The sequence below is a fragment of the Leptidea sinapis genome, chromosome 4 (genome assembly GCF_905404315.1).
Source record: "Leptidea sinapis chromosome 4, ilLepSina1.1, whole genome shotgun sequence".
Taxonomy (NCBI): domain Eukaryota; kingdom Metazoa; phylum Arthropoda; class Insecta; order Lepidoptera; family Pieridae; genus Leptidea; species Leptidea sinapis.
In genome coordinates, this window is record NC_066268.1 from 10,499,064 (window position 1) to 10,525,873 (window position 26,810).

The 26,810-nt window shown below is 38.2% G+C and overlaps 3 protein-coding genes across 5 annotated transcripts; 1 reads left to right on the top strand and 2 right to left on the bottom strand.

Annotated features, from left to right (window-relative positions):
• Window positions 1-235: 235 nt before the first annotated feature.
• Window positions 236-5,283, bottom strand: LOC126979831 (uncharacterized). The gene is made up of 3 exons (XM_050829392.1): window positions 4,735-5,283; window positions 4,202-4,468; window positions 236-3,148 (listed from the first exon to the last, which is right to left on the bottom strand). The coding sequence occupies exons 1-3, from the start codon at window positions 4,861-4,863 to the stop codon at window positions 3,008-3,010; spliced, it is 537 nt and encodes a 178-aa protein (XP_050685349.1). The 5' UTR covers window positions 4,864-5,283; the 3' UTR covers window positions 236-3,007.
• A 1,228-nt stretch (window positions 5,284-6,511) lies between these two features.
• Window positions 6,512-20,622, bottom strand: LOC126979729 (putative aminopeptidase W07G4.4). Of its 3 annotated transcripts, none has more exons than XM_050829228.1 (9): window positions 20,501-20,622; window positions 18,906-19,093; window positions 16,420-16,662; window positions 15,114-15,441; window positions 14,473-14,537; window positions 13,468-13,572; window positions 12,795-12,942; window positions 11,138-11,343; window positions 6,512-7,511 (listed from the first exon to the last, which is right to left on the bottom strand). In XM_050829228.1, exons 2-9 carry the CDS (start codon window positions 19,071-19,073, stop codon window positions 7,224-7,226), a joined length of 1,551 nt encoding a protein of 516 aa, XP_050685185.1. In that variant the 5' UTR covers window positions 19,074-19,093; window positions 20,501-20,622; the 3' UTR covers window positions 6,512-7,223. The 3 variants fall into 3 exon arrangements, with proteins under 3 accessions (XP_050685185.1, XP_050685184.1, XP_050685186.1); XM_050829227.1 differs by lacking the exon at window positions 20,501-20,622 and adding an exon at window positions 20,363-20,494; XM_050829229.1 differs by lacking the exon at window positions 20,501-20,622 and adding an exon at window positions 19,917-20,311.
• A 520-nt stretch (window positions 20,623-21,142) lies between these two features.
• Window positions 21,143-25,589, top strand: LOC126979721 (eukaryotic translation initiation factor 2-alpha kinase 1-like). The gene is made up of 3 exons (XM_050829212.1): window positions 21,143-21,432; window positions 22,240-23,588; window positions 23,890-25,589. The coding sequence occupies exons 1-3, from the start codon at window positions 21,375-21,377 to the stop codon at window positions 24,217-24,219; spliced, it is 1,737 nt and encodes a 578-aa protein (XP_050685169.1). The 5' UTR covers window positions 21,143-21,374; the 3' UTR covers window positions 24,220-25,589.
• The last annotated feature ends 1,221 nt before the right edge of the window (window positions 25,590-26,810 follow it).

A 26,810-nucleotide genomic window follows, 5' to 3' on the forward strand; every position in this document is an offset into this window, starting at 1 on the left:
TTAAAACTAAGAAATATATTTTGGTAATCTTATGGAGCAAACCTTACCAAAGACAAGATTTTCTTAACAAAGATGAGACTTCAGTTTGTAGCCATACAAAAACTACCAAGTATAGAATATTTTTTGTGTTTATAATATTATAATATATTCGCTTAAAGTTATGTGCTACAAAATATTTGACACAAGCGTGAGCAAGAGCGGACGGACATATCATAGTACTTAATATATATAGGTCACCACGTGTGATACGATGCTAGGGAGACGAACAAATCATCAAGAACTTGCATACGATATCTGTGGCAATATCAAAATGAACGTCTTCCTACACAGCGAAAACACCACCACCATTATAAATAAGTTGAAATGATTCCGTGGAGAGTAAACGATACTCCAGTTTAAACCACCAGTGTTGGTCCACCACCAAATTAATAGCTAAACTTGTGACCGCGAATTAAACATAATAATACAGTAAAAGTTGATAAAAGAAGGCGGAATAGGTATATTTTATGAGGTACCTACATAACGCGAGAAATGCAGATTTGTTGGTATAACGTGACGTCATAACTTCAGAAGGCTTACGGCCGTCTTGAATAACGTATCTCTAATTACGGATACATTGCTGACTCCGCTTACGGCCGTTCCCAATATACTATCTACAGATAAATTACTACCTTCTACTGTCATATAATACTGTCACATAATATCTGAAGCTGTCCCAATATACCCGATAAGTCATTCTTATCGCCTTATATTGCGACGCGTGGATTGAAATTTTCATACAAACTACTATCGCTGCTAAACGTCGTCCCATTAACAGATAGCGTGTACGGATAAGGTGAGTTACCGTCGATAAGTATATTGGGACAGGAAAGTCAACGATAGTTACTATTTTTATCTCAAGTAAGAGATAGACTGAATATTGGGAACGGCCGTTAGTGACAAGATCTTAACTATCCATAGTTATGTCGAATATACTTATAGTCAAATGCTTTATGTCGATATGTTATTGAAATGGAAGTAAGCGTAAAAGGATAGATTTGTCTACCTCTAATAAGTTAAACTAAAACTATATAGGTTATAAAACCGCTGTTATCCAAGTTTACTACCTATCTATAATCGTTAGCGCTTGAGATAACAGACAAAAGAAATGTATAAGGGAACTACGTTGATATCGTGATCACGTGATCGAATTTTCAGATGTAGCCAATAAGAACACGCTGCCAATGATATAAAGAGATAGGTAAGCTATGAAAGATTCTAACAGCTCAAACTGAATTACTTTTATTCAGAATAGGATTTTAATATCACTCAAGCTACTCCATACAAGGTCACTCAGTAAACTTTTGCGATTAAGTATAAGTTTTATGTATGAAGCCATGGCTAAGTATTTAAAAATATATGATTATTTACGAGTAAAAATACCATCTTTTAGTTTCTCAAAACTTTCTGAGTGCCCCACGTATTATGTAGATAGTGTGACCAACTTTGCCTTTAATATTAATAACATCGGAAAATACCGATCGAATAGAGAACCTTCTTCTTTTTGAAGTCGGTTAAAAATATATTCAAAACTACGATAAATATAATGTTTTGGCAATTTCATTTTCATACCAACATAACAATAATTGTTAATCACCGCGTGACGTGTAAAACTCTTAAACTTCAATTAATGGAAAATTCTCGTCAATATTTCCTAGAGTAGGTACCTATTCAAATTATAGTTACATTGCGTTTAGGTACATGTATTCGAATTATAAGCGTTTCGTACTTGTGAAATTATATTTCACCTAGTATACTTCTACTTATGAGAGATATCCTCTCAACCATAGCGGATCTACCTTAAATTGTTTCACATACTTTCAAGTCTTATTGTAGGTATTTATAATAAATTACAGATAATACTCACTTTTTTTTAACTGAGAGGGTATGAAGACCACTGTAACCATGAGATACATGATACATCTATAGGAAAACTGTCATAATAACTATAAAAATGTTAACAATTTGTTGTTTTAAAGTGATAACCCTCACTTCTGATATTAATTTCACAAATAAAATTTGAAAACAAAATTTATGAACAATATACAACCTGAGAGTTGAACAAAGAATACAAGATAAATCAACTATATGTCACTCGAATGGTTGGCTCAGTTGAAAGAGCGCTCCGAACGCGTTTTCAAGTTTAATTTGTATTAGAATGTTTATTGGCAAAAAAAATCTTGGCCAAGTCGATTATTGCGTAAATGTTTGTTGTAAAAACGTGAGTTGTTCGTAATTTGTTTTTACAAAAAAGGTTCCTTCGGGACAATTTCCCTGTGTACTTATTCCATTGTCTCGGATTATCTCATACTGTCCCAGTTAAAAAAACATCATACTAACCATACGAAAGAAGCAGAACTTCTTGAATAATATCACAAAGCAATAACTTTAATACAAAATATTACTATGTACAGTTATATAAAATTACATAATGTGAAGCAGTTTTACGCCTCCATTACACACAAACACACACACAAACTTGAGAAAATAAATACAGTTTCAAAATGGTATCAATCACCTAAATTTAAGACTCAATTCTTCTGCTATAAAAACCAACTTAATGCCCATTAACTATCTATAAGAATAAAAACACTTTTAGACTTTCATAACTTAACAAATATTAAGGTACACTGTACAGCAGGTACTATATGGTGTGTCAGCAAATATCTAGAAGGTATACAATCATTTCACCAGTTAGGCTGAACCTTGCAAGTAACCAAATACAAGTACATAATATGTGAAATAATTGTGTATAACCTATTACTACTACTATTTAATAAAAGTCCTAAAGAGCTTACACTATAATCTGTGGATTTCTGGTGAACCCTGATGATTGAGGCAACTTATTCTTGTGGCTGTAGATTATGAATAATTCTCATAATTTTACCTAGGAGAATGTTCACAGAGGACAGTGTGAAATTGTTCATGTCCTAATGTGTTCTGTGTCCCATGAGTTATTGGTGGGATGCTAGGGTAGAGCTGGCGGAGTCACCACATGAGTCTGCTTAGTGATGACGCGACTGCCCTGTGCCAGTTCCCCACGCTGGATGCACTGTAACTTGAAGAATGCTTCAAACCCGTACAGCACCATTGCCAGGTAACCAAAGAACTGGAAAAGAATACACATGAAGTTCAGGTTTTTTTCATGGACTCATAATAAAGCTTACAAGCTGGATTAGTTGAACTGAATAGCAACAGTCCTCCCATATTATTCATATGTAAAGTTGTTTCAGAATGAGAGATTTTTATAAATTCGGTTTAACTGATTAACCAACATGGATATATTAACACAGCCAAAATATTGGCATAGCTAATAAATATATATAATAAAACCCCTTTGAAAAACGCTAGGTACCCAAAAAAGCTCAATACTAGGGTGCCATATAACCTCACTGAAAGCAACGTCTAGGTACCCAAAAAAAAACTCAATATTAGGGTGCCACATAACCTCATTGAAAGCCTACTAAACATGTACTACTACTACCACCTACTCATTTTTAGCCACTCAGCAAAAATTAAGAGATGGCTGTGAGATGTTAATCGAGTCCACCATAGTAGCCTTGACCTTCAGATTTTGATCTCTTCAGAATTATTTAAGCGGACATCAAAATAGGACTGCCAAGACATGATCAGGAGTTCCAAAATTTCTTAAGGAACAGGATCATGTCAAGATCTCTAAACTGGCTCTAAAAGTCATAGTAAATAATTTTTTTTTTAAATGTTGAAGTTTTTAAGGTATATAAAATGTGAAAAAACTTTATCCACAACAACAAACTAATGTCTCCAATTTAGAGCTATTGTAAAAAAAATGCAGAGTTCTGTTCTATACAGCACAAAATGTTATATGAATATGACACTAATTTGCATAACTTTCATCACTGTGAACCCAGTTATAAACAACCACACAGATAAGGTTGCAGATATGCACATTAACAATGTAGTAATGTACATAGGTCTACTATAGAATTGTATCACATTACAAATTGGTAAAACACAAGAAATATTTCATTTTTTATGAAGAATGAGCTCTAAGGTTGCTCTTTTCAAAACAGATTATTACAAATTAAGAATTTTTGACGAATTCAACTATAATTACATTTATCTGAAACCGACAAGTAACATCTCAGGTCAATATTCTTATAGTACATCTACTCTTACTCACCCCACCAGCAGAATATGCTGCAGATCCAAAAGCCACAACAATTGTAGACGCAATCAGATACATGAATGTTAAAACTCCACACCCAATCATTTCTATGTGAAGCCACTTCACATTGTGATACTTCTCTATCACATGGAAAATGTAAAGCAGGAGCAGAATGAGTGTAAACCACAGAGCCAGCTGTGCAGTGATATTGAAGTACACTCCACGCCAATTCGACCAGAATACTGACGATTGTACACAGATGAAACCAAGCAGGTTTAGCACCTGAAATTATAAATACTATGTGGTACTTGGATTTGCACATTGCTATAATCATATACATTAATAATGCTGTAATTTTAACAATTATCAAGTTATATCACAAATGGACTGTTAAATGGTAGCTGTGTAAGTACATTTAACTTTAAAAACTAACTCAATGCCTAGTAATAAAATAACACTCTCAACATGATTAAATAATCAAAATTACATTACAGGTAAATTCACATAATACTTTGAATAACTTATAAGTTTATCACTGCAGAACTTACAGTAGCAGCAAATTTCATTATCCCTGCAGGAGTTTTGATGTAACTGGAGTCATATCTAGTTTGTGTATTAAATATAGTATTTGATGATCCCATCTGTTGATTCACTCTGTTATTTGATTGAACTGCCATGTCTCTTTATTACTTATGTTTAATAAAAACCTGTATTTTATATTATGATAGACCTCTATTGATTAAGCAGCACTGAGAGGTGGTTCCAAATGTTGATAAGGCAGGACTCTCAGGCATCCTTGACATGTATAACAATTTATCACACAAAACCGATAGTGTTAATACGTGACTCAGTTATTAAAATAGCCGCTGACGATAATTTGAACGAACGCTGTGATTTGTTATCATTTCGTTTGAAGTAACCCTTCTTGGATCCTACAGCAGCTATCATCAAAATATATCTAGGTAAATATGAAAATCGAATGAAAGAAAAAACACTGATATTTTACCACGACAAAATATTATTTTAACCATTTATTTACAAATAACTATATAAATTAAAAATAGCTTCCAAGTAGGTACCTACAGTATATCACAGATTTATATATCCAGTTTTTTTTTAATTTTATGACCTGGTAAACATGACCTTTAAGTCTTGCATCTCTCCCATGTAACAAATAGAATTGAAGCACTACATTCACCATGTAACGTCGAAAGTCAAAAAATCTTAAAATCGACGCACCAGTAATGTCAACAACCCTACCCACAGTACAAAGTATCGATTTACAGGACCTGTACTCCACGATACTCGCCGAATTCCTCGGTACCACGGGAATAACTACCATGCAATTATCGCCTAAGAATAACGTGGTACATTATATGGAAACACAAGGCAAGATCAGTGTGGCAAAACAATATTCTGCACCATCGATCTCAAATGTGTCCGACAAATGAGGACAAGGGAACAGCTATCATCACACCAATGGGGTTTTTCAAATTTCCTCGCATGTGCCTTGGTCCAAAGAATGCAGGACAAACATTTCAAATATTTGATTCATTTAAAAAAAAACTACGTTTTCACATTCATCGAGGATTTTTTTTAGCCTCATCAAAGGAGACTGAGCATCGCGATCACTTAAGAACAGTCCTTAGTCTTCTAAGATTGGAAGAAAATGGACTTTTAACTCCGCCAATTGTAACTTAGGCGAGACGGAAGTCCAATTTCTCGGATATATTGTATCTAAAAACGGTATACGACCACCAGAAAAAAATAAAGCCATCACTGAATATTCAAAACCGAAGACCATAGAAGGCTTAAGAAGATTATAATGTTGCCCCACTTGCATTACAGTCTAGCCATAAGTTATGCTAATAATTAAATATACTTAAACTGCTTTATAGAAAGACTCAACTAAGAATGAGTCCATTAACACCTTTCTTAAATGTCTCGATTGAGAGGGAGTCAATTTGTTTATGTGTCTTTTATAATATCAATATTTTTATACTATTTTACAATTCACTAGCACTACATTAACTTAAATGGTATAATTCGTTTTAGACGTCTTCTATATCAGTTTTGTCAAGGATCTTGATTGCTTCGACACACATCGATGTTAAGGTCCTGATGGAGATCCCTGTTTCGGATAAAAACATAATTTGTACTGATATTTGTTGTGTCTTTGAAACCAGTACAGTACCTTTCAGCGGAGCTTTGTCTCAAGCGTCATGCCCAGATAATATTTTTAATTCACTCCCACGTTGGTATGGCATTGAAATGGAATCTCAAACCAATTATAAATATAATGTAAGGTATATAATAAAAGAATCATTTTTATAGCTCTTTTATAATTCATGTAAATTTAAAAATGAAAATAATACAATGTTAACATGTGTAAGTATATTTAAACATTTATTACTTATAAAAAAATTATTATGTCCGATCAAGATTTATTATGCTGAATGTACATTTAGGTATACTTGCTATTCTTATATAGAAAATAATAAGATCCTAATAATATATGCTTTGTAGGTGTGTACTGTGTACATGGATATAATTCTGCAATAATTAATTTATTGCATCCTGTTAAGTTGTTGTACCCTCAAAACAAGAATTTTGTTACTTATATTTTATCAAACTTTTGCGATGGAGTAAATAAACAAATATCAAAAACGTTATTAGGCGAGGCACATATGGCTATGAGTTATTATCACAATTTGTGGACATATATTACAGTAAAATATAACTTTTTTTAGTGAAATATAATTGGATGTAGTTCCTGAAAAACGTTCCAAGCCACAAACATCACATTTTTTAGGAATTCGTGTTTAAAGTTTACTAAATGTTAGTGTATTCCGTACTTGTGGGTTGGGCTACTTAGTCATGATGTCATTTAAAGAGTGAGACAGTAGGGCTGCCATTTTTTGTCATTCCGTTAATGTGAATCACGTGACCAGTTTTGTGTTCTGAACTCAATTTCGACATGATTGTGGTTTGGAAGGTTTTTCTGGAATTACGTCCAATTTTATTTTAATTTCCTGTTTTAAGGCAGCAGATAATGTTTCAGAATGTGGTGTACAGAGGCGAGAGCCAGCACGGTCGCGGGCACGGGGTCGGCGGGTAGGTCGGCGGCGCTGCCCGCGATGTCCAGGTGCGTGTAGGGTACGGGCAGGCGGTGCAGCTCGCTGGCCAGCAGCAGGAAGGCGGCGGGTCCCTGGTGGCCGCGCGGCACGGCCGTGGAGGGCGCGGGCGCCGCCTGCAGCAGGTCGTCGCCCGGCCCTCGTCCGCGGTGAGCCGCCAGGTCCTCGCGCCGCACCACCGACACCTCGATCTGGTCGGCGCACACTTTGTTATTAGGTAAATACACCCGGAGACATTCGCATGCTACCGATAGCCGATTAGAACTGGCCTTCCGCTGTAGTCTGTACTGTGCATTCCTTATATAGCACTCAACATCACACTGTTAATGCCACTGTCGATGTCATGACAGTGACAATGATTGTTATTTATACTCAGTTCAGACTAGATGTCAATACACTACAATTACAATATACAAATATAACGAAACATAATATTAGAAGTGGGAGAGTCACGCAGCCGTCTTATGACGTCAGCACAATCGGGCCAGACTCGCCCGGGTTAATTACCACACTCGCACAGAATACCGGCGTGAAGTAGCGGCCTAGTGCCGCTATGTTTCGCATAGGTTAGTGTCCCCCCCATCCCCAACAAAGATTATGAAAGCGGTCCCTAAAGAGATAGTACCCCAGGAGGGTACCGGCTCTACCAGAGTCGGAGAATCCCTCCCCGAGCACTCTAGCTCGGACTGCCCTTCGTATTCTGGGGAGGGCACAGTACCGCGCATGACCAAGGACAAACGAGGCAGTAACACCACGGAACCCCGCTCCACACTCAACGTGGACTTTTGCAATATCAGGGGGATTCACTCCAACTTAAACGCCGTCCACCACCACCTTGAGACGGCGAAGCCGGCCTTGTGTTTCCTTACGGAGACGCAGATATCTCGACCTAGCGATACGTCATATTTAACGTACCCCGGGTACAAAATTGAGCACAATTTTTTGCCTCATGCCGGGGTATGTGTTTACGTTAGGGAGGATATCTGCTGTCGCCGTCTCGGCAATTTTGAGGGTAGGGACCTGTCCACTCTCTGGCTCCGCGTAGATTTAGAGGACCGCGTCCGCATCTATGCGTGTGTCTACAGGTCCCATAGTGGTAACGCAGAAACCGATCATCTCATGGGCTGTGTTCAAGCGGCAATTGACGACGTGCTTGCACAGATCCCCTCCGCTGAAATCGTAGTCTTGGGTGATTTCAACGGGCACAATGCCGAATGGCTTGGATCACGTACCACAGACTACGCAGGGCGATCTGTGCATAATTTTGCATTGGCGTACGATCTGTCCCAATTGGTTGAGTCGCCAACGCGGCTCCCGGATGTGGATAGCCACATGCCGTCCTTATTAGATCTTCTGCTGACTACACATCCCGATGGTTACCAGGTCATTGTCGACGCCCCTCTCGGAACGTCCGACCATTGCCTGGTCAGGAGTGTAGTGCCTATACGACGCCCACGTCGCAGACCACCAGCGACCCGCCGCGTTTGGCACTACAAGTTAGCAGATTGGGATAGGATGCGTTCCTTTTTTGCATCCTACCCTTGGAGCAGGGTTTGTTTCCCCTGCGGATGATCCTAGTGCCTGCGCCGTTGCAGTAGCCGATGTGATACTACAGGGCATGGATATTTTTATACCAAGCTCTGTAGTACCGATCGGTGGCAGATCACAGCCCTGGTTCGATGCGTCAGTTAAAGCAGTATCTGACTGCAAAAAACAGGCGTATCGAACTTGGGTTGCGGCGCTGGGCACAAAGGATCCGAACTGCATAGTTCTAAAGAGGAAATACAACCGTGCTTCCAGATTTTTTAAGCGGCAAATCGCCCGTGCAAAGTCAAAACACGTCGTCAAACACGGCGAGCAGCTTTCCAGTTACCCGACCGGAACACGCAAGTTCTGGTCGTTGTCGAAAGCTGCTCTTGGTAACTTCAGCCAGCCGTCCATGCCGCCGTTGCACATGAGGAATGACACCCTGGCCCATACGGCAAAAGAGAAAGCCAATCTCCTGTGCGCTCTTTTCGCCTCCAACTCGACTCTTGACGACAACGGAAAAACACCGCCGACCATCCCGCGGTGTCAGAGCTCTATGCCTGAAGTACAGTTCAGACAGAAAACTGTTAGGCGAGCTCTGTTTTCGTTGGACGTCAGGAAGTCGAGCGGGCCGGATGGCATTTCTCCAATCGTGCTTAGAACGTGTGCCCCTGAGTTGACGCCGGTGCTAACGCGTTTATTCCGGCACTCTTATTCTAAAGGCGTAGTCCCTGACTCATGGAAGTCTGCCCTTGCCCATCCGATCCAAAAAAAAGGAGACAGTTCGGATCCGGCAAACTACAGGCCTATTGCTATTACCTCCCTGCTCTCCAAAATCATGGAGAGCATAATTAGCCATCAGCTCTTGGTATACCTAGAGGGTCACCAGTTGATCAACGACCGACAATACGGGTTTCGCCATGGTCGGTCGGCAGGTGATCATCTGGTATACCTGACACATAGATGGGCTGCGGATATTGAAAGCAAGGGGGAAGGCCTGACAGTTAGCCTGGATATAGCGAAGGCCTTTGATCGTGTATGGCACAAGGCGCTCCTCTCCAAACTTCCATCATTTGGGCTTCCCGAGAGCTTGTGCAAGTGGACCTCCAGCTTCTTCACTGGGCGCAGCATACAGGTCGTTGTCGACGGATATTGCTCGAACCCGAAGCCCGTGAATGCTGGTGTGCCCCAAGGCTGTGTGCTGTCTCCCACGCATATCAATGTTATGTTGGACACCTCCAACATTGATTGCTATGCAGACGACAGCTGACTGGTGATGCCGTATACACGGGCCATGCAGGTCTCTCTCGGGAAATCGTCGACCAGTGCTGGGAGAAACTTGTGTCTTCTACCGAGTCCTCTCTTGAGAAGGTCGCGGAATGGGGTAAATTGAACCTTGTCCAATTTAACCCCCAGAAGACTCAAGTTTGCGCGTTTACCACTAAAAAAACCCCATTTGTCGCATCACCGCTCTTCGACAACACTTCCCTAAAAGCCTCGCCTAGTATCGGAATACTGGGTCTCGAAATCTCGAGCGATTGCCAATTCCGTGGCCATCTGGAGGGCAAAGCCAAATTGGCTTCAAAGAAACTGGGCGTCATTAATAGAGCACGGCAATACTTCAAGCCGGCCCACATTCTAGCGCTGTACAAAGCGCAGGTCCGGCCACACATGGAGTATTGCTGTCATCTCTGGTCTGGCGCACCCCAGTATCAGCTCGATCCATTTGACCGCGTGCAACGCAGAGCAGCGTGAATTGTCGGGGACCCAGTACTCTGTGAACGGCTGGATCACTTGGCGTTGCGTAGAGACGTCGCTTCATTGTGTGTCTTCTACCGCATTTATCACGGGGAGTGTTCCGAAGAGCTGTTTTACCTAATTCCTGCCGCCGAATTCCACCTTCGCACGACACGCCACAAGTTAGGATATCATCCTCACCATCTGGATGTGTGGCGGTCCTCCACAGTGCGGTTTACAAGGAGCTTTCTTCCACATACTACAAAGCTGTGGAATGAACTTCCTTGTGCGGTGTTTCCGGGACGATACGACATGGGTACCTTCAAAAAAAGCGCGTACACCTTCCTTAAAGGCCAGCAACGCTCCTGTGATTCCTCTGGTGTTGCAAGAGAGTATGGGCGGCGGGGATCACTTAACAACAGGTGACCCGTACGCTCGTTTGTCCTCCTATTCCATAAAAAAAAATAACAAAAATGTAGCAATTCACGTTTTAATAGTTATGAAAAATTTAATGTAGAACAAAAAATAACTATAACATAAACACAGTACGCACCATATCGCCGAGGTCCTCGCCGGCAGCAGCCAGCTTGTGAGCGTAGCCCGAGTGCCGCGCCACGTGATTGTCCATGGCGGCGGTGTACGGCCCCATAGCGCGGGCCGCGTGCCCCGTCAGCGTGGCCACCGTGAACACGTGCGGTGCACGCTCCAGGGCTGCGCGCTCCGCCATCTCATGCAGGAGGTCGGCCATCACCATGCGCCCTACTCATCATATTAGAATAGGATACAAATACATATTTATTTACCAAAGGGACATAGATTACCATAGACAATAGCATAACATATTGTAACACCACTACGTCAAAGTCTTGAAACTACATCAGTTCGTAATGTAAGAGAAGAACTGATAAGGAACTCCCAGCCCATCTTTTAAATCATACTAACAAAAATGGTTAGCTTACTTAATACAATACATACAGTGTTAAACGGCCTCGCAGAATGAGACAAAACCCATGCATCATTATCCTCTATATAATCTACTATACAATAGTAAGCTTTCTTTGTCAAAGACGCTATATGGCTTGAATTTATGCACAGTGAGAGGACTCACTGAGACTAGGAAGTCTTAACAACGCATAATATTATTAATGATGCACCGCCAATTTACTGTCAGTTTTGCACTCCATAATGTACTTTAAATATTTATTGTGCAATTTATCCAAGGCTTTTGAATGTGTTCAACATGCAACACCGTTCAAGTAGCTAAGTCATTATGGCCTAGAAGTGACTGTCCGATCACATGACTTTATATTTAAATTAAAAAGTTCAGAGAGTTAACTAAGGGCATGGCCTGGGGTTTTAATTATGAGGCTTAATGTACGGGTAGCCTAAGGCTTTCCCAGAATAGATTCTTGGACCCTTCCTTTTCCTGGTATACAAAGTATCTCAAAGGTTTAACGATAAGATACCAGGGCGTGTACAAATTAACTACATAAAATTGAATTCCTCTGTCTTGAAAGTTGTACTTGTCTTTTACAAAAGCTATATCTAATATTGTCAATTTCAAAATCTCTATTCCGCTCTACATTTTTATTCATGCAAGTAATGCTAAATTTGCGTAGTAAATAACAATTGAAGTGATGCTTGTTTACGAGACTTAAAGAAGTGTGAACTGGCAGAAAACATCACCAAAGAAAATAGTGGTACGGGCTCTCTCGAGATGTTTGCTTATGTCCACTGTAGTTTTGATACTATCGTCAATCGTTTTTTAAAACATTTGAATCATTTATAACCATTACACAGTAATATTGGTTATTTGAACCAATATTACACAGGCAATGCAAATATAACGATGTTGGAGGTATCTTAACATCACATTGAAATGTAGAAATCGACAAAAACCTGTATGCTTGCACTCTCATGTAGAAGTTGATGCTCGATTTACAAAAACTATCGGGCAACCAGAGGTATAGGTTGTCTGTATAGTTTCAAGACAATCATCTTGTACCTACATATCAACATTCGCTAAATCAGAAAATACAAATATGTTAAATTAATTAAAGTTAAGCTTAATTGATTTAATTGCACGTTGGATTGGAATGGTCAAGCCACAGTATAGCTGAAAGTAGATTGACATACTTAATACTTAGTTGATTGTCCTAGCTCCAATATTACCAAAACTGGTGGAAAACAAAGTGGTAGCGGAGTTTTACCTTCTGCGTCGGTGTTCCCCACGCGCACGGCCAGTCGCCCACGGGAAACCAGGAGCTCGTCAGACACGTACCCGCGCGACCCCACGGAGTTTCGCACCACGCCGAGTACACCCACCAGCTTCACAGCGGGCCGCAGTCCCGCGCACACCTGCATACACGTTGTTGTTACAAAAAAAAACTATATTAGCCGTGAGATTTGAAGAAAGCACACAAGATTTTATGATGATACGTCACTCGAACGGTTAGCTCAGTTGGAAGGGCACTCGCACGGAACGCGAGAGGTCGTGGGTTCGAGTCTCGCATCGTTCATAAAATTTTGATTTCAGTTTATTCTTATTAAAAATTAAAAATGAAAATGCTCTGTGAACTCTCATATTTCAGAATTCAAAATTTCTTTATTTATGCACAGTAATTTACAGTCACGTATGAAATATATAATTTGTAGTTAGGTACTAACTTAACTTTGTACAGATAAATCTATTATGCTATATACTAGTGTGCAGTATTATTATGCACGCGTGTGTTATAGTTTGTTTATGGCCTTAAAGACGATATAATAAGGCTCACTTTACGAGCAAGTGTGTTGAAAATAAATAAACATTTATACCTACTAGTGATTCGTACTGATCTATGTGTACCCTGTAGTAGTATGCGAGGGCCTGTTCACACATACCTTGAACAGTCCGGCGATGTTAGCTGCGCCGCACTTGTCACGCGACATGCCGCTCATAGCGCCGCCTGTCTTCACGTCCGCCCCGCCCGTGTCGTACGTCACGCCCTGTGTACACGAACACACTCATTACTGATCTATCTAGCCTGATCTGGATAGCCAACGATATATCTAATACAATATACTAACTTAAATATACGTATAATATATAGCGGGATTGATATCGGGGCTTCTAGTCGAGTTGTAAATGGCACTAACTAGTGTGTTGAGAGACTGTCGGAGTAGTATTCACGCTAAAAATATCATTCAGATTTTACAGCCTAATATACTGGGGAGCATACCGGCCTACCACTTATTCTCAAATTTTAATAATAATACTAGCTGACACGCCAGACGTTGTTCCGCCATGACAACGATTACTTAGCATGAGCGGATGTAGGTGTGTTTCCATGAAATTCGTTCTTAGCTGACCTCTTCTCGGCGAGTCTCTACGCTTTATGGTTCCAGAGATATCGTGATCAGTCAATACATAGGTGGAAATCTCTTATATATTATATAGATTTTGGCTTTATTTTCTCTTGAGAACGCTTGTTAAATTATGTCGTTAGCAGTATTTATCACTTGGAGGAAAGAGCGATTCCACTACTCGAGTGTAAGTATATCAGCGCTTTTTGAGACCCTTAGCCCCCGACTTCGTCTCGTGCCTGTATCCTGCACTCTTGATTATCACACTTGCTGTGCAATGTACTATTTCCAATGATAGCTTTTGTACAGCGGAATATTCATCAACGGGTTTCAATCGAACTTCGCCAACTTGTAAGTTCAAGGAACCCTTATATATTGCCTGGGACAATTTTTGGTTTCAATAAACAAATATGGATAAAACTAATTTACCATATTTTAATACTACCGTACATAGCATTTTCTGCTTCCAGATGCTTACTTAGTAAGACCATAAATATTTCCTACCGGAAGTATTACTAAATGATATAATGTGACGTGCCTCACCTTGCCGACAAACATTAATGTCTCTTCATATGTCTCCGGCTCGTATTCCAAGTACACGACACAACCTGTGATAGTAAGAGTAGTGTAAGTAATGCAACAGCTCTCGTCAATATAATTATAGTTGTATGGTGTTTCATGCTTCTTTACATATTATCACAGTTTAAATTGAAGAACATATTAAATAAAGTTGGACCCAGAATGATACCCTGACATATGCTGTATCTTTATGCTATCATGTCATCTTTAAATGTAATTAATTTTTTAAACGTAAAACTATTCAACAACTGCAGAACGTCCAATTTACTTAACTGATAAAAATTGCGCACGTATGAAGAACCGATGACGATACAATATTTTCATAACTATTGTTTCTGCAGGTTACTTTATTGTGACCGAAAACATCGTCAGAAAATCTACACATACCTGCGAAGATATAAAAAGGGTATGTATAGAATTCGACCGGGCCACGTCGCAGTGGTGTTAAAAGGGACGGCCAGGGGGTTTTCGCGCAGAATAGGCACACGGTAGACTCACAGAATGAAAGAAAAGAAAACTACTTATAGACAATTGAAACTATACGCACACTTTAGGTAGTCAGACAAGCATTATCGGCGGTTCGAGTATACCTATAAATAGCCTACCTCTGTGCTCATCGATGTGGTCTGCCGCCCTGGACACGGCTGCCATAAGCGGGTAGCGCTCCCTCCAGGAGTCTCTGTCGACACGCACCCGTACTGCGCTGCCAGCGAAAGCCTTCTCCACAAACTCTGCGAACCTCGCGGGAGCCATCCTCTCAGGGTCCGCGCCGCCCAAGTCCCGCGCCAGCCCCAATCCGGCCTCCACGGCTACGGCCTCCCGGACCACCCGGTCCACTTCACCCTCTCCCGTCCACAACCCCTCGCAGTACACGCCCAATCTCTCTATTGGGTGCAGACGCTTCTTCGGCGACCACTCGCGAATCTGCAGTGGCTGAAATGTAATACGACATTTAAAATTATTTCAATTAGGTTTGGTATTAAAACACGTGTTGGCTCTTTAATTTATGAAAGAAAAATAGCGTCACATGACCCATTACCGAGTGCATTCCTACACTATCTACCCCACAAATGCACACGTTCCGCGAATAGGTACCTTGCTTACGCGAGGTACTAGATAAAGTGCAGACACGTGATCAAAGTGAACTCGGATTCTGCAATGCTTATAGTGTCAACATGACAAGGAGGGTAGCACTCTATTTTTAACCGACTTCAAAAAAGGAGGAGGTTCTCAATTCGTCGGTATTTTTTTTATGTTTGTTACCTCAAAACTTTCGACTGGATGAACCGATTTTGATAATTCTTTTTTTATTTGAAAGCTGGTGCTTCCCCGGTGGTCCATTGTAATTTGGTCCAGATCTGACTAAGGAATCCATGATAAAACCAGTCTTAAATTTTGCTATGTATGTATAGCAAAGTGAATGATAAATTTAGGAATAACTCAATATCGCGCCAACCGATTTCGATGATTCTTTTTTTATTGGAAAGCATATGCTTCAAAGATAGTTTGGTGAGAGTTTGGTTAGGTTTTGATTACGGAATCCATGACAAAGTAACGGAACACTGTCTGTTATCAAATTGCAAAGTTCTTACGTTCATTGCTGCACTGAAAAATTTAGTATATTTACACATATTTAGACAAATTGTTAGTGTACTTCAAATTCATTAAAAATCAAAAAGTATAAAAATAATTGCGTATTTTTATACAATCTAATTAATTAATCTTATTCTAGTTACGATTGTTGTAATTTTTGGAGTCGTAGGTAGACTCTGCCTATTGGCATATATGGTATGCACGCCCCTGGTACTCCTATATTAGTCTATTACTGTCTAGCTTGTACGACTATACTCGGTCGGAGTTACAACCTGTATCAGTCTGATAGTTAAAATTTGGCTAAAAGTGTCCACTCACCACGTACAGTGCCTCTAGCGCGGCCAGCAGTGCGGCGTAGGACGCTCTCGGCCATCGGGCGGCACACAGCGGCGTGAGTGCGAGGAGCAGGCGTCGCACGCCCGCCCGGCCCGCACGCTTCACGCCCGCCACGCTCGCCTCGCGTGCGGTGCGCACATCCGCGTACTGCAAGAGGGCGGGGACCAGCGGAGACACCACCAATCGCGCACCCGACACTCGTGGGCACCGCAGCACGCCCACCTCCTGCGGGAACGGGTACGCTAATTCATATTACCAATTCAAATTCAAATGTTTTTATTGAAAATAGGATTTGAAATCACTTATTGAAAGTCAAAAACTACCACCCATTCCAAAATGAATGCCTCAGGCCTGAGAAGAATGGGCGCAACAAACTCAGCGGCCTTTTTTTTTTCATCAAAAATATGTTTTACAATTAAAGTAACATTCACAAAGTAACATTGTACAATTAAACTTATTATTAATTAATAGCCTGAGGGCGGTCGCTCCATTCCCAATCTGTGGTATCATTAAGAAAGTCATTTATGTTATAGTAACCTTTACCACACTGTATACGTTTTTAACAATATTATGTGCAACTAACTGTGACGTGAGTCCGGGTGACAAAAGCAGTGCGTAATCATCGTCGAGTCGTATATCATTATGGAAGTCTTATGGATTGGAAAGCAGGGAGTCAGGTGGATTAGGTTCCCAACGCTTCTCAATCTTTATGTGAACATCCTTATACTAATAATACTAATAATCATTTATTTCGCATTCATTCATGAGATTACATCCATATTTGTTAGTACAATTTGCAAACTTACAAAATGGTGTCAGTAACTTATTAAATCACATATTTAGAAAATAAATAAAATAAAATATCAGGCTGGTCCGAGTGGTCTTCCCGGTGATGACGATGATGATTACAGAGGTGCTTAGTAGTATTAGATAGGTTGTTATACAGATGGCGTGATTAACAACAATAACATCAGTTACGAGGACGAAATAGTGCTACTGGTGCAAAAAAAAATTTATGGGAGATGGTTTTGTTTTATGCGTGATAATGCACTCCGTATTTGTTGAATACCTTTCAGATGTGGATATCAATGTTATGAGGTAGCCAGTACAACTCTTACCCCATAGAGCATATCTGAGACAAGGCTGGGACACAAATTAAGTAAAAAAATCCTGCGCCCGTATCTACTAGTATGAGAGGAGAACAGGAAGAATGGAATTCAATTCCTTAATCCTTATTAGTGATTTGCTAAGAGTAGGTATGCCAAAGTGATTGGAAACAGTTTGAAGAGTTTTGATTACTCACAGACCATGTTAGGACCTTTCCTACTTAATGGAAAATACAGAATAAATTGTCTGTTTCCTGTTAATTTATAGTTAACCCTGTTCTGGTTGATTTTTTTAATTTTTCAGTAACTTACTTCATTTTCGACCTTTGTAATTAAAATAAACAAATAATAAGTAAAAACCAAATTAAAAAACTCTAATTTCGCCTAAATATTCTGTTTTATACACTTTATTTTGTATCCCCTTTAAAGTCCATCACTGTATTTAAGGCGCATCCCTTTTATTAAACAATCTTCTAGATATAGAGTATAGTTGTGACAGATAGACCTTTATGCAGGTGGTGTAGCAGAAATGCTACAACACATACTTAGAGAGTGCTGTAGCTAGGCAGATTAATGTGCATAAATCCATGCTACATACATAATTTGTGTACTATAAATATATGTTTACAACACATTTCATTACTCTGGTGTTACAGATGTCCATGGGTGGCCTCACCACCTCCCATCACATGGGCTTCTTGCACATTTGCCCCCTCTTACATTTATAAAAAATAAAAGAGGCTTAATGCATTAATAGTCCAGGCAAACTCAAGTATGACTGCTGTGTGTCACTAGACAAGGCTTTTGTTCACAAAGCAAGCATCACATGCTTGATAGCTCTTGTTGCTGAGACAAACTAGTGGACAGTGTGTATCAGTGATCAACGATTCATGTGTGTCTCTTGAATTATTTACATGGGATCTATATCTGTTGCATGTTTCTTGAGCTAGAAAATAATTCATACTTAGTCACTTTATAGCAAGTGGTGGCATAGTGAATAATATCATGGAAAACTGTGGTGCTGCAAATACAGAGAGTTTACATCTTTTAAATGCACAAAGACTGAAACCATTAATAACAACAATACTTTGCTGCACCCATCCTTCTCAGGCCTGAGGCATTCATTTTGGAATGGGTGGTAGTTATTTGACTTTCAGTAAGTGATGTCACATCCTATTTAGATAAAAATATTTGAATTTGAAACTGAATAAAAATCTATGGCACTCTTCAGTCTGATATTATAACAAATTTAGGAATTCATTACTTATAAAGCTACCTCTCAACCCTGAAACACCTCCTCAAACTTAGTCTCCAACATCTTGTGTTCTTGTATCATTTTATGTTCCTATTGTGTATACTCGCCTTGTCCAGAGCTGCATCAAACTCTTGAGCAGCAATTATGAAGTCCTCCAACACTTGTGGCAGTACCACTCCCTCTCCACTCAACACAAGTACAGCATCATATTCCGAGCTGTTCACTTCATTCTCAACATGAACCTTCACATCATTGACTTCACCAATTAGACCCATTGTTTATAATATTACAATACCTGTGCGGAAATATAATAATATTTAAAATGAATCCAAAATAATGTTCCTAACAAAAATAGAAATATTCTTAGATCTTTTCCCCCTCTTCTAGGATCAAATATCTATTTTTATTTGTACCAAAATTTATAAATAATGTGGGATTATGCTCTATGTGTCCGGATATTATAATCCAATAGCATATAAATCATATTGTTCAATTTCTTAAGCAAGTGCATAGATTTAACACTTTTTAAGAATTGCATATAGAACAGAAATGGCAAATAATCTCTACAATGAAATTCTTCCTCTGAGAGGTGTCCCCATCTCAATGAGACATTGATAGCTTCAATGTGTCTACACATATCTAAAAGGCCTCACCATATTTGTAAATTCCTATTCTTTTGCAAGAGAGAATCTGTGGTGATTATCACATACCATCCGGTGTCCTGTATATTTCTTTGTTCTAGTAACCCATAAAAATAGACAGAAACAGTTGTATATTATATATATTTAATTTATAGTATAATATTATAATATAACAAAAAGTAAGGAAATACAATTAAAATCAATACTCAATAAAACAAAATTATTATCAACTATATTTAGCATAAAAAAATGTGTGCATTGTAATAATTACACTCTAATGAACTCACTCATTCAACAGCAATTGATAGTGTATCTATATATTTTATTATTACATATCCTGTGTTCAGATAAGAGATAGTAGTAACTAGGTACATGTTTGGTAAATAAAGTGCTACTTTGGCATGTTGTAGTCACATAGCCCAAAACTGCTGGCTTAAAATGTTATGTTTGTGGCGGTGTCGTGGGGTGGGTCATTACCTTCCCTAGAATATTGTTGCAGGAAGTAATTCTTGTGTTACACTCATAAACAGGCGCTACTTGTGGTGGCTGGCTTAACCTGACATCTAGAAACCTGCTTTTTTTTTAATTTATCTATTTGGAAAAATATATCTATGCAAGAACCTTACTAGGCTTCTTTTTTATTAAATTTTATTACAACACATGTTGAAACAAACTTCCTGGCTATTCTAAGATACGGGCAGTTTACCACAAATTTGTTTATGCATAACAAGTTTGTTCCTAGTGTCTGTTTGTTACTAGAAAATTTGTAATGCCGATGTAAATAACTATATTATTTCATTATCAAGAATATATTTAGAGCCTATAGCTACAGTATTAATTCATTAAGCTTAACTTAAACTTTTCAGAAGCAGTGGTAGGTAATAAGTAATATATGATAAAATATAGTCCTTAGGTATATTAACCGGTAGTTGCAGAATGGATCCAAATAGTTAATGTTTCTTTAGATATAATACCATCACTGTCATTTTTATTGGCGACAAAACAATAACTATTTATAATAACCTAGGGATGAGAGATGAGAGTTAGGACTTAGGACGTACCTATTTATCGTCATTCGTCACAGGTAAATCACCGGTTGTCACTGTGACAAGATATCAAAATTAACAGTTTTATGTATTGTTTTTTTTTTTTGGATTTTACGGCCTTGTAACTGTTATGTATTGTATTTTGTACAACTAGTATTTTGGAACAAGTTTTTTAGTAACGACCAAAGAGAATTTAAGCACTACGTTCAGTGACGACAATAATTATTTATAACAACTACTATTTTAGCAGCCTGGCGCATATATTTTATTCCTTTTAACGGCTGGGTTCAGCTTTCATTAGCTAGACTCTAACGATAATGTATAAAATAAAATGATCAATGCCAACTTAAAGATAAAAGACTTGTTTATTTTCTGCCACTGAGTTGGTATCGATAACACGCATCACGCGAAAGCACTAAAGCAGTACTTTTGAGGGTGATCGATTGTGTGAAGCTTTGCTGTAGTTGGAATATTCAATGTTGAGCATTATGCCACATAATGCGCTTTAGTGCTGTAATTATAAAACTACTTAAGTAATCAACTAGAACTGCACGACTCAAATGACCTAGCGTTGTAGTGCATTTGCAGCTGTTCATAGGCTGTGGACTGTCATCTGTGTGAGCTGTCAATCAAAAATATCAACTTGACTTGTTCTATTTTGTAAATTTTAGGGTCCAGTCCTGTGTTAAGCAATAAGCTTGTGTAACTTTTATTTTGTTTACAGATTACTCGATTCTGATAAATTCTTTATTAATAATAGTCATCAATTTAGAATGATTCCGTTTTTGCTAAATATTTTATTATGACGAGGGAAAATTGAATAGTACCTCTATTATGTTTAATATAACTGAATGTATGTCTTGGTATTTCATGTTATCTCTTAAATGCTATGGAGAATAAAAAAGATAAATGGGATGTATTAGCTACGGTTAAGTCATTTGATTTAGGTAAGTAGGTTTAGTAATTAATATACTAAGATACTAAGCCATAATTTCACAACTCTGGTATGCTCACCTTGAATTTCCTATTATTACGTGTATTGTTTATATTCGAGATGCGTTTAGTCACATAGATTTTCAACAACACCTTATACATCCTAACTTGGTCAGTTCAACTCTCTCTCATTTAACTAGTCCATTACCATATTATTTGTCTCTGAACTTTATTACTGTTTTTTCTAAGACAGGATACTTCTTTGCATACTTTTGAATTAGCATGCTGCTTCTTTAGCTATCTTTATAACCGCTTGAGAGTCCACATCTAAAAATCATGTTCTTTCATGTGAAAAATACATTAGTTGAATACCTTGCACATTACTAAGTGACTGAAGTCTATATAATAACTATATTTCTTTGCAAAGTTTTAAACCCAATATTTTACCAATCTTTATGGTCTTATAAAGTTCTGAAGAGCATTCAGATGCAATTGCTTTTTACTAATATAAATAAAATAATGGAAGTAAATTATCAATGTTGTGTATAGTACAAAGTATATTTCAAGTACATTAATAAATTTTCTTGGATTCTTAATGTCAAGAAGTGGTGTTAAAACCTTAATCACACAAGCTTCCTACCATTAGCTTGCTAATTTGATACCTGAACATACTCAAACCCATTAATATAAGATTTCAACATTTTGTTTAAGCACTTTGTTAAACAGAAGATTCTATGGAAGACTTAATATGTCTTTATTCTTTGGCTGTATATACTTATATCATATCTTTGATGTTAATCTAGATTTTGTTCTTATTTCAGGCATACCCCATAACAGTCAACATGAATCTGTTCTACGCCATAGTGTTCAACAAATAGATTTGGTCAACTCTACTGCAACTACACCTATTAGTCTACTTGTCCAATCTCTTGTCAAGCAACTATGCTCTCTCTTAGAAAAAGATTACTCAAAAGCCAACCAACTGTACAATACAATATGTGAAAAACTACACAGCATGAACCTCATAGATGATTCATATGCTATGGGTGAATTTGAAGTTATGAGAAGCCAATACCAAAGGGCATTATATCAACTAGTTACAGTAGCCAGTGGCTCCGAGATACCCATCACCCTGCCAGCTACATGGCCCTTGACTTCATCTGGCCTAGAGTGGTCAAGGTATCATAAAGAGTTTGAGGAACTGTACTTCATTGCTGGAGGTGGTTTTGGAAGTGTTTTCAAAGCGCGGCACAGACTTGATGGTGTGGAATATGCCATCAAAAAAGTACACATTAAATCATCTGATGTGAATTCTATAATGACTCACCTGGCAGAAGTTAAGACAATAGCAAGTTTAAATCATCCAAATATTGTTAATTATAAGGCTGCATGGCTAGAGCCATTAATAGAATCTACTGTAAAGAAAAAACGTAAATTCCACATGGACATCAATACTGATGAATTGTCTCTGGGCACAAACAAAGTTTCTACAGTCTACTCAAATATCATGAGGTCATTTAAAACTTACAATTCTAAGGATTTAACAAAGAAACACAGTCAGTCCGATTTTGTGATTTCATTTAAAAATTCTAATAGTTTTGATAATGAGAATTCACTTGAAGTGGAAACTGAGAGTGAAGATGAGTCAACCACACCAGAACAGAATGCTATCTGTAAATTTTTGACAAGTAAAGAATATGAAAACTGCTCTCGGGTAAACTTAAAATGGGCAACACTTTATATTCAAATGACATACTGCCAGCAAACCTTGAAGCAATGGCTGGATGATAGAAATAGCCGCATGTCATTATCGCGTAAAGGTTCAGATGATATAACTCTTCAGCAGAGTGAAACTCACGAATCGAGTTCATTTGAGTCTCATATATCGCCAGAATCAATATTTCCGGTAGCATGGACACATATTGATATACTTATAGATATGTTTACGCAATTAGTCCATGGTCTGCATTACATTCATTCCAAAGGGATAATTCATCATGATGTGAAGCCAAGTAATGTATTTGTGGGTCTGAGTGATCATAACACTCCTCTAGTGCAACTGGGTGATTTTGGTCTGGCCTGTCCCTTACAACAGTCACACAGCGGATTGGCTTTGGGCACACATTTGTACGCTGCACCGGAACAGTTGGATGGCCAATGTAATCCTAAGGTAATTAGAATATCATATTAATTACATTTGGTGTTTTAAAATACTTTGTATATAGCCCCAAATTGATATGTTTTCTTGAATATACTGAATAATAAATTTACTTCAACATTAATATGTATCTCTGTAGATAGTTTTTGTCCCAAGTAAAGATATGGTTTAGTTTACTATATTAATGATGTAGAAAGATTTTTTTTCTAATGCTGTTCCTATAAATTTTGGAATCATTTCAATGTACTTAATTTACAAAAAAATAATTCATAATATTAACAACATTAATAAAAGTAATTTTTATCAATTCCAGAGTGACATGTACTCACTCGGAATTATCCTCCTCGAGTTAGTGGAACCGTTCAACACAGATATGGAGCGTGTTAAAACTATAACTGACTTACGGAAAGGACAAATACCAGCACATCTTACTGCAAACTATCCTAAAGTAGCACACATCATTGGAAAACTAGTTCAGCGAAGACCAAGCAAGAGATTAGACACTAATCAATTGTTAGAAGAATTAAGAAATGTCAAAGAGAACAAAGATGCTACAATCCAATCATTGAGGGAGGAACTCGCTGCCAAGGATGATGAAATAGCTAAATTAAAAATGATTCTTGCTAAGTTGAATTATAAGTAGGCATACACGGGTATTCTATTTTTTTTTCTCTTTTGAAATTCACAATCCTTACTTAAATATTTTACTTAAGGTATGTACGACAATTAAGTACCATACACTTATTAAACCGAATAATAGTTTGACTAATAATAATATTATTTGAGTAGTAGGAAGCGGTTTACAGAATCTTTCAATATTTTATATTCTGTTAATACCTGTTCTACTTCATTCACTATAGATCAAAATGTGTTGGGTACAAAATTGATACATAGTAATATACCGGTGGTCATTTTCAACGCCACATCCAGAGAAAGTACTTTATACACTGTAATTTACACATTGCCATTACTTAGGCTGAGATCTATAGAACATACTTAGACTTTGCTCCGACTTTACTCACTAAAAACTGAGTGTGATTAAACGCGAACTTGGCTTTTTGCATTATGCTGTCTTAGCTTAAGCTCAGCGTAATTTCAGATGTCAATTGACTGTAAAAACGTAATCAAAGTTTAAGTTTTTTGTGAGTGCCTTCAGTATTAAGAGACTTAGGCTGCGATGAAAATGTCCATCCTGTAATATACAATAATATTGTTGTGACTATATTTGATTGACATGTTTAGATGCATAATGAATATTAATGAGATTTTAATGAATTATTGTAATACATAAATTACAAGTACTAAACTTATAAAAGTAAAATAAAGAAGCCCTTAAATGTTTTTAAACTTTTATCATCGCCGGACTTTTACTTTGTAATAATTTTGACGGGTACTCACGATATTTATTTTATTAATTGCTGATATTTCGATCCAATTGCATGAATCTTGGTCGCAGCGGAACTGCGGAGGCCGCGAGAACTCTTGACACATTTACATTTGACACTAATAGTACATCAATCTGTCCACGTGGCGCGTAATTCGTTTTGGTCTTTGATTCGCTAATTCACGACCCACACTACTGACGACGTCCATTCTTTCGGGTTTTTTTGTTGCATTTGTACTGCAGCAATGAAGCTGCAGTTAATATATATATCGTGAGTACCCGTCATGATTATTACAAAGCCTTTATTATTTTCGAAGTCTAGTACAATAATTGAACAAACTTAAACAGATAATCAACTAGAAGTACTATTCTTATAAGTACATAATTTTATTCAGATTTCCGTTCAATACACAAATTAAATAATACTTGGCGTCATTATTACTTAGTATTGAACAGATCTGTGTGTCTGACTGTCTGCTATAATAAATAATGGAGTGTGTTATGATTAGTGTAAAAGTTATTGTAGTTAATAATATTATGTACTTACTTAAATTGTATGAATGCTGTATGTGTTTGATTCCTAGCATTTTAAATTGTGCAAATGTGTTAAATAAACAATATAAACATGACTATTTATTTCTGCAAAACACTGAAGTCAGTTAGTCACCCTGCTTTCTTTTGAGGTTAAGATGTCGAACAGGCCTAATGGCTTTTATACGATCATCTTCACGATGTATGCCCAGAGTTGACTACCGTGTTCACGCGTTTATTCCGCCATTTATAGATACTCAACAGGCATCGCGAACCCACCCACTCATGGAACCCAGCCCTAGTCCATCTGATGCCCCTAAAAGCTGGATCTGGCTAACTACAGGCATATTGCCTTAACCTTCGCGTTCTCAAAAATTATCGAGAGCATCATAAATTGCCAGCTCTAGAGAGATCTCGAGATCATCAGTTGATCAATGACTAAAATGTATAGATTTCGCCATGGTCGATCAGCTAGGATTCTTCGATTATACTTTACATCTGCCCCGATCCATGTAAATCTGTGGCAGCAATTGAAAGCAAGAGATGTTTGGAAGTTACTAGTGGAGGCATTTTTGCACAGGATGCCAGCTAGGGTAAGTACCTCTGCAGCGCATTATTTTTGCCGCGAAACAGTAAAATGCAAGCATTATTATGTTTCGGTTTGAAAGGCGCCGTGGCTAGTGAAATTATTGCACTGGCACTTGTTTTTGTTCAATCATGAATAGAAATAATAAGAAAAAGCTTTGAGCCGTGCTCGTCTCCTCATAACAAAAAAGTTTTCGTCGTGCCAATTTCGCACAAGGGGGTATCTATTATCTCGTACCTACTTGAAGTCTGTCCACATTCTAGTGCTCTAAAAATCACAGGTATGGCCATATATGGAGGATTCCTCTCATCTCAGGTCTTCCTCATACAAATATCAGCCCGCACCGCGTGGCGAATAGCGTACTAGAATTGACGGGGACTAGTGCTCTGTGTATGGCTAGATCACTTGGCGTTGCGTAGAGACGTCGCTTCATTGTGTGTCTTCTGGCGCATCTATCACGGGGAGTGCTCCGAAGAGCTGTTTGACCTGATTTCTGCGGTCAAATTCCACCTTCGCACGACAAGCGACAAACTTGGATGTCATCCTCCATCTGAATCTGGATCTTGCGATGCAATTTTAAAGGAACTTTCTGTCATTTATTTGTTTACAGTTTATTCCAATTGATGCAGATGGAATGTCTGTAACGGCACTCGTTACTCTTTAGAGTTTTCTTTAACTTATAACTCTTTCAAAGTTCATTAATAATTGAAATCGTTAGAGTAATTTTGGTTCA